The sequence below is a fragment of the Eschrichtius robustus genome, chromosome 19, assembly GCF_028021215.1.
Source record: "Eschrichtius robustus isolate mEscRob2 chromosome 19, mEscRob2.pri, whole genome shotgun sequence".
Taxonomy (NCBI): Eukaryota; Metazoa; Chordata; class Mammalia; order Artiodactyla; family Eschrichtiidae; genus Eschrichtius; species Eschrichtius robustus.
The window spans coordinates 18,989,850-19,006,200 of record NC_090842.1 but is presented as its reverse complement, the minus strand read 5'-3'; the positions used below and the strand labels follow the sequence as shown (position 1 = coordinate 19,006,200).

The 16,351-nt window shown below is 47.2% G+C and overlaps 1 protein-coding gene across 2 annotated transcripts in view; it reads left to right on the top strand.

Moving 5' to 3' along the window:
- The window catches only part of SLC7A6 (solute carrier family 7 member 6), a 36,265-nt gene that overhangs the window by 15,039 nt on the left and 4,875 nt on the right, over window positions 1–16,351 (top strand). For both annotated transcript variants that reach the window (XM_068528222.1, XM_068528221.1), the window contains exons 5-9: window positions 7,128–7,253; window positions 9,338–9,482; window positions 10,120–10,243; window positions 10,456–10,559; window positions 13,739–13,835. In XM_068528222.1, coding sequence (XP_068384323.1) covers window positions 7,128–7,253; window positions 9,338–9,482; window positions 10,120–10,243; window positions 10,456–10,559; window positions 13,739–13,835 — 596 coding nt within the window. The remainder of the gene's footprint in view (window positions 1–7,127; window positions 7,254–9,337; window positions 9,483–10,119; window positions 10,244–10,455; window positions 10,560–13,738; window positions 13,836–16,351) is intronic.

The window sequence follows — 16,351 nt, the reverse complement described above, 5'->3', positions numbered from 1 at the left end:
AAAAAACCCCTATTCCAGAAACCAAGGCATTTCCATAAAGTGGGCCTGAGGGCGGGAAACTTGTCAGAGGTGGTGCCAAGTCATTAAAACCTTGTCCCATCCTAACAGACTAGGTTTTAGGGCTCAGTTTACTCCTCTTCTTGCAAATTAGGGTGTAGACTCAGGCTGATGTATCATCCAGCTAAGCTGGGGTGTGCTGGAGGGAGCCTCCTTGGACAGAGGTGGCACTGAGAGCAGCCTGGTCTCAAGAGACCTAAATTGGAAGAAACCAACTATGTCATAATTAGGGGAAAAAACAAAGATCTGCACTGAATGCTGGGTGAGGCTTGGGTAGGAGAATTACATTAGTCTTGAAACTGAGACATGAGAGGGGTCCAGGTTAGTTGGGAGACTGCTTAAAGAAGTTATATCCATGCTAGGCTAGACAATTAAAATTCCATCCTAGAAGAAAGGGCCTAGGCAGTCTCCATATAACTAACTCTAGGGCAGAGCTGCAAGCTGGTGGCCCACGGGCCACCCTTGGCCCACAGATATATTGGGCCTGCACAGTGTTCTAAATAATTTTGAATTACTTGCCAACATTTAAAAATCAGGATTTGCCCTTTCTCTTGAAAAATCAAAAGTTCTGGCAAACTTGGACCCATATTCCAGCCTCACACAATCAGCTGCATTTGAGTAGTGGTTACTCCTTTAAATGGAGCATATATTCTCCCATTCACTGCAGTCCCCCACTCCCTCTTGTTTTATATCCAGACATTCTTGCCTTTGCTCATTTATATTACCTTCTCGGGCCCTGAAGGCATTGCTATTTCAGATCCTGGCTTCCAGCAGCCCTCCACCCCAGTCCCAGGTTACACATGGCAGGGAGATACATCCAAGCAGCTTTTTTTTTTTTTTTTTTTTGATTTCAGATTGTCTTAGGTGGTACTCATTATGTCAGAACAGTGGTTCTCAACTGGAGATGAGATTCCCCCCCAGGAGACATTTGGCAAGGTTTGGAGACATTTTTGGTTGTCGCATCTGCTGGGAAGGGGTGTTGCTGGCATCTAGTGGGTACAGGTCAGGAGTGCTGCTGAACATCCTATAATGCACAGGACAGCCCCACATGACAGACTTATCTGGCTGAGTGCTGAGATTGAGAAACTGTCATTCTGCTGTTATGTATTCTGGGATCTTGGACTCTTCTGTGGTGGGTGGGGCCTCAGGCTGCCCGCTGAGCTCAGTATGCTTAGGGGCTCTTATTCACTTATGGGACTGTAGGGGAAAATGGCACTTATTGAGGTCCGTAGGTCCTTTCTCTGACCAGGTGACCAGCAGTATTCTCAGTAGCCCAGGTGCCCAGCATTGTAGGAGTACTTGATTTGTCTGCAGAAGTGTGTGTTTCTGGCTTAGGTCTTGGTGCATTTATCATTGTGGGATCCTGTCTGTTATGTAACCTCAAATACATCATTGGAGAGTATTTGCCATGAACTGACATGGAAGACAGTTCAGCACTGACACAGTGGCATCAGCAGAGGTCTGCTCACAGCTGAGACTCCATTGTCCCTGAGGGTTTGTTTGGTAAGGCTGACAGGGAAGGGAGGAGGAGGGGAAGGAAGAAGGAAAGGGAGACTGTCAAGGGTGAGACTGCAGTGAGGAAACACTGTGTGATGCCTGAATGGCTTCCTATTGCCTCTTGCTGTCTTGGACTCATGCCTGGGCAGGGTTCTGAGTAGCAAGGATACTCTCCCCTATTTTGGTCAGTTGTTGCTATGGATAGACAGCTTTTATGTTCTGACAGTGACAGGCCTGAGGAGGACTGGTCTTGACCACAGTTGCTCAAAAACCCTGGATTCTAACCCTATATATAGTTTGAATGTTTTGATAATAAGACTAAATATGTATACTTGTGTAATTAAAAACAAGGAGGCTTTTAAAAAAGACATGTACATTATGTATTCATACACATGCCAAGAGGTAGCTTCTGATTCCAGGATCTCCATCTGGAAGGGTTTACCTCTCCTAGACTGTTGTAGAACATTTCTCTCCTAAGAGACTTGTAGATGTTTTTTTCCCCTTCTTTTTCTTTTCCCACTTTGCCGTTGTTGTTAAGGATTGCACTCCTCTGTCCTTGAATGCCTGTTTGTGGGAGGAATTGGAAGGTTCCCTCTCCTCCCAGTGCTTGTAGGAGAAGGGAGCTGCGACAGCATAACTGGAACTGCCGCTTCAGATGCCAGGCCATCTCCTCATCAGAAGGAGAGTATGAGAGGTGCAGTTTTTGTCTGTGGGCACATGTATTATTCAGGATTAGTCTGGGTTTCAAACAACTGAAAACCAAAAGGAGCATGGCTCAAGCATGTTGAAATTTATTTCTCTCACATGTTAAAAATAGGCAGCATGGGGCTAGTAGGATGACTTCATAATTCTTCAGGTTCCTTCCTTCTGTTTTACTGCTCTGCCATCCTCAGCATGTGACTTCTGGCTGGTGGTCCAGGATGGCTACTCAAGCTCTAGTCATGTCTGCGTTGTAGCTGACAGGAAGGACAAAGAAAGGCACCTCTCACCCTTCAAAGATAATCCTATAAGGTCTTACTTATGTGACACTTTGCTTATATCCCTGGGTTAAGAACTTAGTTACTTGGCCATACCTGCCTGCAAAAGAGGCTGGGAAATGTCATCATTATTTTGGGCAGCCGGACTCCAGCTAAAATTTCTATTACTAAGGAAAGATGGAAGAACAGATATTAGAAGATATGTAGCCATCTTTGCCACAGAGAGACTTTGGGGATTTGTTTCTGCTTAGGGATTGGATCTGGATCTGCTATTTGAGTATTTCTCAGCAACAAGCCCCTAGAGAGCCTGGAAGACCCTCACATGGGTCCCACACTCATTGGTGCAGGCTTGCAGCAAGGAAATGAGATCGGAGGAAGAGGGAAGGCGTGGATGTTTTAACTGTGGTAGTTGAGTCTGAGCGCCTGGCCTCCAGGCTCAGCCTGGCTCTCTTGTATTTGAGCTCTGGTATAGTCCTTGCTGCTAGATGGGAGCTCTGGGGGGCGGGCGGGGGGTGGGGTGGGGGGGTGGGGGATCAGATGGTGAAATTTTGTTTCTTAATTACAATCAGGAAAACATTCGAGGGAGTTGGCTTCTGCTTGGTAGACTGTTCTCGGAGCTCTCTGTTCTCTGGCAGGGCTGAGAGTCCAGTGAAGCAAGCAGGGCTCCTGGGGCCAGCATTTAAGGATGCACTCACTCTCAGGTTTGCCAGGTTGTCCCCTGACAGTGAGTGCCTACTTAAATTTTGTGCTCTGGGCTCCTTAATCACCTTACTCTACTCCTGGTCCTGCTCCCTGGCTACATAGTGTTGTTGTTTTATAAATTTATTTTATTTATTTATTTATTTTTGGCTGCGTTGGGTCTTTGTTGCTACGCGCGGGCTTTTCTCTAGTTGCGGCCAGCATGGGCTACTCTTCGTTGTGGTGCGCGGGCTTCTCATTGCGGTGGCTTCTCTTGCTGCAGAGCACGGGCTCTAGGCACATGGGCTTCAGTAGTTGTGGCTCGTGGGCTCTAGAGCGCAGGCTCAGTAGTTGTGGTCCACGGGCTTAGTTGCTCAGCGGCATGTGGGATCTTCCCAGACCAGGGCTTGAACCCATGTCCCCTGCACTGGCAGGCGGATTCCTAACCACTGCACCACCAGGGAAGTCCTACATAGTGGTTTGTTGTTGTTTTTTTTTTAATTTACTTTTGGCTGTGTTGGGTCTTCGTTGCTACGCGCGGGCTTTTCTCTAGTTGCGGCGAGTGGGGGCTACTCTTCGTTGTGGTGCGCGGGCTTCTCATTGCAGTGGCTTGTCTGTTGCGGAGCATGGGCTCTAGGCACGTGGGCTTTGGTAGTTGTGGCTCATGGGCTCTAGAGCGCAGGCTCAGTAGTTGTGGCGCACGGGCTTAGTTGCTTGCGGCATGTGGGATCTTCCGGGACCAGGGCTCGAACCCATGTCCCCTGCGTTGGCAGGCAGATTCTTAACCACTGCACCACCAGGGAAGTCCTACATAATGTTTTTAAATTAAGTACTTTTATTGAGAAAGAAGTGTATGTGCATGGTAAGTAAGTCAAAGTATCTAAAATGGTGTACTGTGGAAAAGTCTCCTCCCTCTCAGAGCTTTAGTCTTCCTCCCTGAGGCAGCTGCTGTGACCAGGCTTTTGTGTATCCTTCCATCCGGTCTTTGAGAAGAGGGTCTGCAGGGGCTTCCACTGAGGTGCTGCCTTCACTCATTGAATTCCCAGTGTGTGCAGAGGCCCAAGCCATGGGGGCAGTTTGTAGCAGGATGGAGGGAAGGAAAAGGAGCAGAACCCAGAGGAGGGAGTGCCTGTCAGTGGGCTGAGGAGTGTGTCAGCTTCTCTCCCCATCTTGCAGCCACATTTCAGTGCTACAAACCAGAAGCACAGCAAGCACAGCCAGGACATTGTGAGACAGCCTCTTTCTCCGTGTGTATGTCCATCTTTCTGTTTCTATCGCTCTTCTTGTCTCCATCTCTTTGTCTCTGCCTCCTTGTCTTTGTCTCTTGTCTGTTTTGCCTCTGCCTCTGGCTTCTGTATGTTTCTGTGTCTTTCCTCATCAACTTTTTTTTTTTTTAACATCTTTATTGGAGTATAATTGCTGTACAATGGTGTGTTAGTTTCTGCTGTATAACAAAGTGAATCAGCTATACATATACATATATCCCCATATCTCCTCCCTCTCGCGTCTCCCTCTCACCCTCCCTATCCCACCCCTCTAGGTGGTCACAGAGCACCGAGCTGATCTCCCTGTGCTATGCTGCTTCCCACTAGCTATCTATTTTACATTTGGTAGTGTATATATGTCAGTGCCACTCTCTCACTTCGTCCCAGCTTACTCTTCCCCCTCCCCGTGTCCTCAAGTCCATTCTCTACGTCTTCATTTCTGTCCTGCCCCTAGGTTCTTCAGAACCTTTTTTTTTTTTTAGGTTCCATATATATGTGTTAGCATACAGTATTTGTTTTTCTCCTTCATCAATCTTTTTCTCACAAGCTGCACAGCTTCTTACAAGCTGCTCTCACTTCTGCTCGTTTTTGTAGTCCTGCTTCCTTCCTCTGCTTTCTTGTGGCTTTTCTTCCTCTGTTACAGGGGCTCATATGTGATTTTGACTTGCTGTGGCTCCTGACTTCGCTGCTGTTAGATAGGTTCAGTCTCTTGGTAACCTGACTCCATATTCTTGGGAGAGATAATCAAATAGGCTCAGCTTGGGTCCGTTGTTGGACTCTATCAGCCGTGATAGGGAAGGGGGAGCAATTCCCAAGAAGGGGCCTGGCAGGTACTTCAAAATATGCTTACTGTATTGCACAGAGGCCTGTGGATTACTGGTGGCTATTTATTAGGTAATCCTCATGTTAGCTGATCTAGGCTTAGCTTCACGCAGTGAACTCTGATTAGCAGGGCAGGTCCCCGGGAAGACCTGCCAGCAGTGTGCATTCCTTTGGTCTTCTCCCTTCCCCCTTGGCCATTATTTACTCCCCACCGCCTCGTTTCTCCCCCACCCCCCTGCCCCCACGCACCCTATATGACTGACTAGTAAGCACCTGTGTCATTTGCCAAAGTACTGAATGAAAGCTCTTAACTTGCCATGGAGGCTGTTCAGCCACTCATGTTTATATCCACAGGCTGGCCCTAGGCTCTCCTCTCCATTTGAGTGGAGGAATGTCCAACTTTCTGAAAATTGCCTTGCTCCAGGGGATTGGCAGTTAAGCGAAAGTCATCACCATCTTGATTCCAATCAGGGTCGATCAGTTCCCATCTTTGCTTGGCAGTAAGCTTAAGAAAACAGTATGCTTTTGTTTCCCCCTAAGAATTTGTGATCTCCTTGGGGAAGTACCACCCAGATGCCTGAGGGAGAGAGAGGAACCTTCTTGAGACATATGTCCATATGACCACAGCACAAGGTACTAAGCTGTGTGTGAAGTGAGAATGTTGTAGGGTTCAGGGAGAGAGAGCTCAGGGAGGAGCTGGCTGATATATTTTAGCAAGGTTTTACAGAGGAAGTGGAGACTGAGCTAGACCTTGAAAGTGGGAGTTGCTATTGCCTATGGCAGGAGGAGGAGGGGAGGACATTTCTCTTATGTGTATATCCGGCATCAGTAAGGAGAGAGTCTGGCTGAAGGAGAGAGTGCAACATGGGTAGAAGTAGGTAGACGTGGCCTGGAGGATGAGCCCCCAAATTTTGTAATAACATTTGAGGTTCTCGTAAAAGTTCTATTTTTGGAGGCTAGGGGCAGTACTTAGAGGTGTCACTGTGGAGCCCCTTGGATACTGTTCTCGAGTCCTCTCCATGGATCAGAGCAGTCCCTATTTAACAGGGGTAAGGTGGTGGGACCTCTAACACAGGACCCAGGTATCACTGAGGTACGTGAGGAGCTGGAATGTAAAGCCAGCAGTGCTGACGCGAGCCCACTTCTCCATGGGCCTATCCGAGAACTGGGAGGTTTGGATAGGAATGGGGTGGGGGAGATCAGGGAGGTCTATGTAAGCTTGGGAATGGTAGTTAGCCTCTGTTAACCTCAGTTTCCTCATCTGCAAAATGGGAATAGGAATGTCTATTTCGTGGTTGTGAGAATTAATTGAGAGGATATATGTGAAATTGTCAGGCACATGACAGGCTTTTTAAAAAATAATTACATGCTAAACATTGTCTCCCTAACTGCTAGGTGACCTGCCACCTGCATTTAAATTGACCTTATTTGTTGTTGGGCCTCTCTTGTCCCCATTCTCTAATGTGGCCATGGAGAGGTCTTGTGCCCCAGGTGGTTTGAAACTTCGGGAATCTGAGTGGGGAAGAATGGGTGAAGTTCACCATTCCTGGGCCTGGGGGAAATTTCCAAAAATGGTTCGGGCTGTCAGAATGCATGAATATGTGGTAGTGCATGCCTTTGTATCATTACTTGTCGACAGTGATGGGATGTTTTCCTCTCAGCTGGGGCAGATGGGGGATGTCCCCCATTTGCCTGTTCTCCTGGTTCTGACCGGTCCATCCGCCACTTTGCCTTAGGCAGACAGGATAGAAATGATGCGCTTTGTAAAGAGAGGTTGGGCGTCGGTGCCCTCAGCTCAAGCCTGCCACTGACTTTATGGTTTTCTTCCTAGGTCTGCTGACGTTTGTGAACTGTGCCTACGTCAAGTGGGGCACACGTGTGCAGGACACATTCACTTACGCCAAGGTCCTGGCACTCATTGCCATCATTGTCATGGGCCTTGTTAAACTGTGCCAGGGTAAGAAGGGCCCCAGGTCGGAAGGAGGGTGGGTGACTCCGGGAGTTCCCCTGGATTCCCTGAGGAGGATGTGGGGACTCCGTTAGCTTTACTGTTCAGCTCTTTCTGTATACGTGCTAGACTGTGTCAGTGACAACAGGAAATCTGTTCTCGGGCTTCTTAGGCGAGGCTGGTTTGGCCTAGTGGACATGAATTAGCCCCTCCCTCAGGGCTGCTTTCCCTTTGTGATGGTGGGGAGCATTGCAAGAAGCCAGCCGAAGGCCTAGGAGCTTTTGAAACTTGGGTTGTAATTGGGTCGTAAAAGTAATCAGTGGAGATAGAGTGAGCCCTGCTCTGGCTCCTGCTTTTGGTCTGTGACCGCCAGTCAGTGGCGAGGAGGGCTTGGCCCTCCTTGAGAGGGGTGGGAAGTGTGTGGGTGGCAGGGAGATGGGGTCTGGAAATGAGTGGTTATTTTGCAGCCTTTACTTTTCATCTGGACTTGCTCTTATTTAGCATTTCCTCCTAAAGTCAGTTCTCAGCAAAATATTAAAATATTGTGAAGTTGGCACTGACTTTCCTGCCTGTTGGCTTTAGAGAGCTTTTCATTCCCAGATCAGAGCAGGCTGACCGGGAGGGTAACAGGCCTCCCAATATTCCCTGACCCCTTAGAGAAGTCCTGAGGTGCCCTTGGCCAAGGATGTCTCAATCATTAGACAACACAGTTCTCTGGGTCATCTGTCTCTAAACTTGACTGTGTTTACAATCCCCTGAGGAGCTGAGACTCCAATCTCAGACCTATTGGATCAAACTCTGGTTGGCTTGGAGTTCAAAAAGATGTGTTTTGGGGAATTCCCTGGTGGCCTAGTGGTTAGGATTCTGGCTTTCACTGCCGAGGGCCCAGGTTCAGTCCCTGGTCAGGGAACTAAGATCCCACAAGCCGTGTGGCGCAGCCAAAAACCAAAACAAAACAAAAAAAGAAAAAGGTGTGTTTTTAAGAAGTGCCCTGGATGAATCTTAGGCAGCTGGTCCAGTACCTTTGTGCCTGTGTGCCAAGTTAGTACAGCCAGCCATCTGGATGTTCCTAGAGTCTCTGAAACATCTTGGGGTCAAATTGGGTAGTTGAGTAATTCTCCCTCCAGGATCTGTGCCCTAGGGAACAACTACTGCGTATGATGAGTGGCACCCCTGGGGTTCGGGAGTCTCTACTTTCCCTCCTCTTTGTTGCACACCCAGCCCTTTTTGCCACATTGGGGGATGGGTCTAGGCTTTCTGCAGTGGGTGACAGCAGGCTTCCTTAGAAGTCTGGGTCTTATTAAAAACCTCCAATGTGTCTAGAAGGTCTGTCTCCTGGACAGCTGGGTGCTGTTCCCTTGGCTTGCAAGTCTGCAGTCTCTGGAGGCCTCCAAGGAGGATGACAGATGTCTAGGCTGCCTCTCCAAAGGTGGAGGTGGCCCAGGCCTACCCCAGGCCCAGTGAGAAATAAGATCCCAGTTGCTTCGAAGCCTGTGATTTCCTGCCGCACACAACCATAGCCACTGCGAGTAGAGCAACAGAGTTCTCTCCATGAGACTGAGAAACCCATGTGACCAAGTTGTGGAACCGTCTGGGCCATGAGAGGCAGTTCCACAGGAAGATCTAATTGTTAATGAAAAATGACTCCTTTATGTGAAACAGGGTTCTTTCTAAAAATAGGAAGAAGAACTGTGGCCTACCGTGTGGTCTCCTGCAGGAAATGGAAATTCACTAGGGCTTTGGAAGAGGTGTTATCACGTCAGAAGGCAGCCAGGAATGTCTTTGTTTTTCTGAGATTGTCTAGTTCTACTAAAGGAAAATGAACTATTCAGAGGGAGTGGGTGGGGTGTGGGGAGCTGGTGGTGGTGGTTCTTTTGGTATTAAATTGTTTTTGTTTTTTGTTTTCTTCTCCCTGCCCTCTTGCTTTTCCCTTCTTTTCTTGACCCTCCTCCTCTCTCCTTTTCTTGCCTCTTCCCTTCCTCTTTCTTGCTGCCCCTCCCCCTCCTTCCTCTTCTCCTTACACCTGCCATCTCTCCTGTCCTTCTCCTTCCTCTTTCTCCTCTCTGCACCCCTCCCCGCCTTTGGCCCCACAGGACACTCTGAGCACTTTCAGGATGCCTTTAAGGGTTCCTCCTGGGACTTGGGAGACCTCTCTCTCGCCCTCTACTCTGCCCTCTTCTCTTACTCAGGTTGGGACACCCTTAATTTTGTAACAGAAGAAATCAAAAACCCAGAAAGGTAAAGGTGGGACCTCACTCTCCCCAACTTGGCTGGAACTCCTGCTGATAGTGGGCACGCTTGCCCTCTTCCCTCCCCTCCCCCCTCTGTCTCCCATCCCTTCTTCCTGTTCCCCCTTCTCCAGCTGTGAGGGATTAGGGGCGAGGACGGGAGTGAGTGAAGGTGGGAAACCCCTGGCTCCTCGGCCTCATATTCACACTGGAGGATCCCCAGGGTCCTTCCTGGAGGAGAGGTCCTTCGGTGGGCAGCAGCTAACCCAGCTGGGGCTGAGATTTTAAGACCTTGCACTCTGGTGCTGACACTGAAGCCTGGGGAGCCAGAAGCTTATTCTGGGCAGCCAGGTTCCCAGCCTGGCCTCCAGTCCCTAGAGGACAGTGCTCCTCCTTCAGTGGGACCCAGTGGTCCCACTGGGGCGAGGATCAAATATTGATCATGAGCCATCTTCACAGGGAAGGGTCTCTCTCTCTCTCTCTCTCTCTCAGTAGAAAGAGCCTGGGGCGTGGGGCGCATACTTCCCTTAGGCTACGTGGGGAAGAGGAGTCAGCCTCAAAGATCCAGAGGCCAGGGAATTCCTGGGTAACTTTGACCCCCAAGGAGAGGTTGGTTCCAGGTAGTCCTATTTCTGTTGTCCTGACAGAAATTTGCCCCTGGCCATCGGGATTTCTATGCCGATTGTGACACTCATCTACATCCTGACCAACGTGGCCTATTACACAGTGCTGAGCATTTCAGATGTCCTTGGCAGTGATGCCGTGGCTGTGGTGAGTCTGTTGGGATCCCCATTCGCTTGTCATCTCATAGTACTGAATGGCTGGATCTTTGTTTCTGCTGCCACTTCAGCTCTGCAGGGCCAGGTGGTGGGTCTGGGCCAGAGGGCGGGCTGCTCAGCAGTGACGGCATTTGTCCTGAGAGATGCAGGAGGCTGTGGGAACCCTGTCCTATGCTGAGTGCCTCTTCTGTGCTCTGTCCCCAGACATTTGCTGACCAGACATTTGGCATGTTTAGCTGGACCATTCCCATTGCTGTTGCCCTGTCCTGCTTTGGGGGCCTCAACGCATCTATCTTTGCTTCATCAAGGTACTGTGTTTCTGCTTCACCGATAACAGACCAGTATTTAATTCTCTGAGGCTCGAGGTGAATCCATCGGAGCCTTTCTTTCCCTTATCCCTCTCTCGGACATGCAGGGTGTGTACGTGTGTGTATGCATGTGTGGCCATGATCGTATAGTGGTTAGTACTCTGTGTTGTGTATGCATGTGTGCATGCGTGTCCTTGCCTTTGTATAACATTTGTGTGCTGGTCGCTTACGTTTCCGTGTGAGATGAGGACAGATTGGTAAGAGGTAGAGGGGAAGAAGGCAGTAGCTTGGAGGAGGGATCCTGTTGGGGACCAGACTCTAGGCTCCTGCAGATTATGCTGCAGGCCCAGGATTCATTCTTGTAATAAATGATTATTGAGCACTTGCTGTATACTGGGTACTGGTACAGGATGACTCTGCCCCTCACATCACAGAAAACACTGCGGCCGACAGGTAGGCTCCAGCTCTTTTCTCTGTACAGAGACTTACCTGTAAGAGCACTGTCCTTCCAGTTGTTTCATAGAGAGGACCAGTTCTGCCTTTTCAGGCTGATTCTGCTACCTGGTCTCAGGGTTCCGGCACGTCCCCTCTTCTTCAGCACTTCATCACTTGGCCCTTCTCTTTGGTGGATGTTCATTTGGAGGCAGCTGTGCACAAGCTTCTCTCTTCTTCACTTGGAGAAATCACGAAACAGTTTCTCATTTCCCCTCTTCCTTATTGGACATACTTCTAAAGGAAATCGTTTGCATTTTGACTGTCATTCATCTTTCTACCCATAGGTAGGCTTCTACTACCTTAAAAATGTTCTTGTCAAGGGTGCCAGTGACTTCCTTCTTAGCCTGCTTTTAGTTCTTACCCTACTGGACCCCTGAAGCAAGTGATATTTACCACCCTTCTTCCTCTGAAACTATTCCCATGGCTTCTGTGACCCTCTGATATCTAAGAGGAAGTCTTCTTTCTTGATTTCTCTTCCACTCACCATATAAATGTTGCTGTCTCCAGGGCCAGGAGTATAATAGGCATTCAGTAAATATTTGCCACATGAACAGATAGGAGAATGAATTAATGAAAGAGATAGTTTTGTCCTATTCATTCTTCTTACTAATTTTGACACCCCAGTCCATGTACTTGGGGCCTCTGTAGGGCAACCAGAGTAATAAAGAGATCAAGGCCTTGTAAAAGAATATGGTGTCAGGGGTTCCCTGGTGGCCTAGTGGTTAGGATTCTGGGCTTTCACTGCCGTGGCCCAGGTTAAATCCCTGATTGGGGAACTGAGATCCCGCAAGCTGTGTGGTGCAGCCAAAAAAAAAAAAAAAGAATATGGTGTCATCTTCCCTCACCTCAGCCTGGTGTGGCCAAGGTTGCACCCCATGTGGCTGTTCATAAGTTGCCCCACTCAAAGATGATGTTTCCCATAGCCTCACCCTTATTGAGGCCCAGGACATCCCAACTGACTCTGCCAATTGTCCCAAAATATTTAGGTAGTAGGTATATTCTAACCTCACTCAGCTATCTTGTGGCATTGACAGGATGAGGGTGAGGGTGAGGGTAGGGGACTCAGAGTAAGAATCTGGACCTGCACATGAAGTGAACTGCAGTAATGTCAAGATAATGCACAACCGTTTCTGCCTGTGTTACCTTCTTCACTTTCTCTTTATTACCCATGCAGCTGTCTTTGGCTTTGTACTAGACACCTTTGCCTCACCTTCACATCCTCTCCAGCATTCCCTCTGCATATTTCTCCTCTGCTCTAGTACAGATATTAGCCTTGTGAGCCAACTTCAACATCGTGCCCTATGACATCCTTCCAGATGATACCATCAACTCCTGTGGCTCCACCTGGATGGCCCATAAGTATCTCAAACTTCACATGTGCCCCATGTGTGCTTTGTCTCCAGCTGTGAGGTTGTGGTCCGTCAGTCCTCCTTACTTGGCCTCTTGGCCTCTTTTTGTTTTTGTGGGGGTTGGTGCACCACACAGCTCGTGGGATCTTAGTTCCCCAACCAGGGATCGAACCTGGGCCCTCAGCAGTGAAAGCGCAGAGTCCTGACCACTGGACTGCCAGGGAGTTCCCAGCCTCTTGGCCTCTTGATTTTTTCCCTTGGAGTCCACCCTCATCTCCCAGCTCAAACGTGTGGGCACACACAGAAGACCAGCAGATTTGTCCTCTGCCAGGGTGTCCACCCTCATTCAGACCTCTTCTATTATGGGACCTTGTCACAGATGTCTGGCTGTCCCCCCCATACCTTAGCCTCTCCCTGCTTTAGTTGGCCTCAGTGATGTTACCAGAGTCTCTGTGTCAAATCCGGTCAGGCTGTTACTTCAGAGCCACAGCTGGTTCTTGGTGTTTGTTCAGACCCCACAGCATGGCCTCATAAGCAGGTTTTTCCCAGCACTCTCCTCACACACCTTATCCTGGGACTATAGGCATTCTAGCGCCTACCTTCAAAGAGGCTATACTCTTTTATGCCTCTAAGCCTCTTTTGCCCTTGCCCATGCTGTGTCTCCACCCCACAGTCACCTTCTGGAAAACCCCAACTCTTCTTCCCAGTCCAGATGTGATCATCTCTTGTGAAGCTTTTTGTTCCCCAGCCCACCCCCAAGCCTGGTGCTGAGTGCTCCATGATGCTGCTGACTACCTGGATGGCGTTTCCTTTCTCTGCTGCTCTGTTTCCCAGTCAGTAGGGCTCATTAGGTGCAGAGAGAAAGCTTGGGTTGTCTCTTTGAGCCCCAGGCTCTCCCTGACTTTTCATATACCAGGAGCTCAGGGAAGGTATATGGAGGGCAGACCATCAGAAGTCTGGCTGCCCTTCTTTAAAAAGCCATTATGTTATGTAGGAAATGTGTGGGGTGGCAGAGTGGGGTACCCCGGTGGAGTGGATTGGGGTGCCAATGGGTGATGACAGGGTGAGGTATCCATTGGGTGATGGTGGGTTGCATAGCTGAGGGGCTGGGGGTGTCAGTGGGTAACAGTGGGGTAGGGCATTCATGGGTAATGGTGGAGACACCTGTGGGTAAAATGGGGGTAGGTTGGGTTGGTCATGCATAGAGAACATGGGAGGTTCCTGAGAGACTGCCCCCTGCTTTCTTCTGGAGCTGAGCCTGGTTTGTCTGAGTGAGGAGTGTGGCTGCACGGCTGAGTACAAAGATGCTCCTGACACATTTTTTTGTCCTTCCAGGTTGTTTTTCGTGGGCTCCCGTGAGGGCCACCTCCCGGACCTTCTCTCCATGATCCACGTTGAGCGTTTTACACCCATCCCTGCTTTATTGTTCAATGTAAGCTGTGCTGGGGAGTGTGGGGATTGGACGTATCTGTGTGGTGCTCCTGCCAACTTTATGAGAAGACTGTTTGCGGGGAGGTGTACTAGCTTCTTGGGATACTTCCTGAGCCTCTCAGTGTTTCTTCCTTTTTCTTACAATTTTTTAAAAATATAAAAGTAAAACATAGTTATATTAGGGAAGGCAAATACTACAAAAGAATATAAAAGTGAATTAGTAAGATTAATCTATCTTTTCTGTCAGTGGCTTCCTTTTTTCCTCCTCCTTCTAGCTCCTCTTTTTTTTTTTTTTTTTTTTTTTTGTTAAATCATATTTAGAAAAGCCAGGCCAGTTGTACACTAGCTACCCTAGGGGCCTCTGTTCATATCATAGGCATCATAGATTTATATATAGTAGATGGCATTAAAGTGTTTTATTTCAACAAAATCAGTAAATTATTAAGTATTCTGACAGACGGAAGGAGTCCTGAAGAAGGACTGTCATTTTCTAATTTGCACTAAGGTATTATTAGGCGTAAAGGCTAACAGGGACCCTGAGGAAGGCCTTACTCCAAGATTTGAAAAATAGTTCATTTTCTTGTCATTTAGTTCTTTCCTTTATGGTTTCATTACTTAAAGTTTTGGATTCATCTGGAATTTATATTTTGGTGAATGGAGTGAGGTAGGCATTCACTTAATTTTTTTCTCAAATGGCTAGCCAACTGTACAAATATCATTTATTGAATAATCCACTTTTCCACATTTTTCAAATTTTTATCATATAAAAGTAGTTAATTTTTAGAGTGCTTCTTATGTGCCAAGTACCATGATTTGCCCCTTAAATGTACAGTCATCTCAACTCATCCTTCCTCATCCTTGCATCAGCACCAAGCTTCCTTATTTAGCTTTATACGGAATATTTGAGAACTAAGGAGGGGCTGAGGGTACTTCTTCAGTTCCCCTCTCCCCACTGGAATTTTCATTGCAATTCTTACCTGTTTATTTGTCTTGATGAACTTTTGTATCATTTTATCAAAATAACAAAATATCCTCTCAATATATTGATTGGGATAGCACTGAATTTATAAATTTAGGGCAATCTGACATCATGTCTTGTAAATTAATCACCTTCCACCCCACTTTTCTCCTCTTAATATAGGGTCTCCTTTCTCTCTCTAGAATGGGCTCTTCTTGTTTTAAATCCTTTGTTGATAATTTGGGTGAAAAGACAGGTAGGGGGAACTCCATATTCTTGAAGTTAAAGCAAATCTATTATTTATTTATTTATTTTTAAATTTTATGTTATTTATTTTTTTATACAGCAGATTCTTATTAGTCATCAATTTTATCCACATCAGTGTATACATGTCAATCCCAATCTCCCAATTCATCCCCACCACCACCCCCCACCCCCTGCCACTTTCCCCCCTTGGTGTCCATACGTTTGTTCTCTACATCTGTGTCTCTGTTTCTGCCCTGCAAACCAGTTCATCTGTACCATTTTTCTAGGTTCCACATATATGCGTTAATATAGGATATTTGTTTTTCTCTTTCTGACTTACTTCATTCTGTATGGCAGTCTCTAGATCCATCCACGTCTCTACAAATGACCCAATCTCATTCCTTTTTATGGCTGAGTAATATTCCATTGTATATATGTACCACATCTTCTTTATCCATTCATCTGTCGATGGACATTTAGGTTGCTTCCATAAATAGTGCTGCAGTGAACATTGGGGTGCATGTGTCTTTTTGAATTATGGTTTTCTCTGGGTATATGCCCAGTAGTGGGATTGCTGGGTCATATGGTAATTCTATTTTTAGTTTTTTAAGGAACCTCCATACTCTTCTCCATAGCGGCTGTATCAATTGACATTCCCACCAACAGTGCGAGAGGGTTCCCTTTTCTCCACACCCTCTTCAACCTTTGTTGTTTGTAGATTTTCTGATGATGCCCATTCTAACTGGTGTGAGGTGATACCTCATTGTAGTTTTGATTTGCACTTCTCTAATAATTAGTGATGTTGAGCAGCTTTTCACGTGCTTCTTGGCCATCTGTATGTCTTCTTTGGAGAAATGTCTATTTAGGTCTTCTGCCCATTTTTTGATTGGGTTGTTTGTTTTTGTGATATTGAGCTGCATGAGCTGTTTGTATATTTTGGAGATTAATCCCTCATCAGTTGCTTCATTTGCAGATATTTCCTCCCATTCTGAGGGTTGTCTTTTTGTCTTGTTTGTAGTTTCCTTTGCTTTGCAAAAGCTTTTAAGTTTCATTAGGTCCCATTTGTTTATTTTTGTTTTTATTTCCATTACTCTAGGAAGTGGATCAAAAAAGATCTTGCTGTGATTTATGTCAAAGAGTGTTTTTCCTGTGTTTTCCTCTAAGAGTTTTATAGTGTCTGGTCTTACATTTAGGTCTCTAATCCATTTTGAGTTTATTTTTGTGTATGGTGTTAGGGAGTGTTCTAATTTCATTCTTTTACATGTAGCTGTCCAGTTTTCCCAGTACCACTTATTGAAGAGACTGTCTTTTCT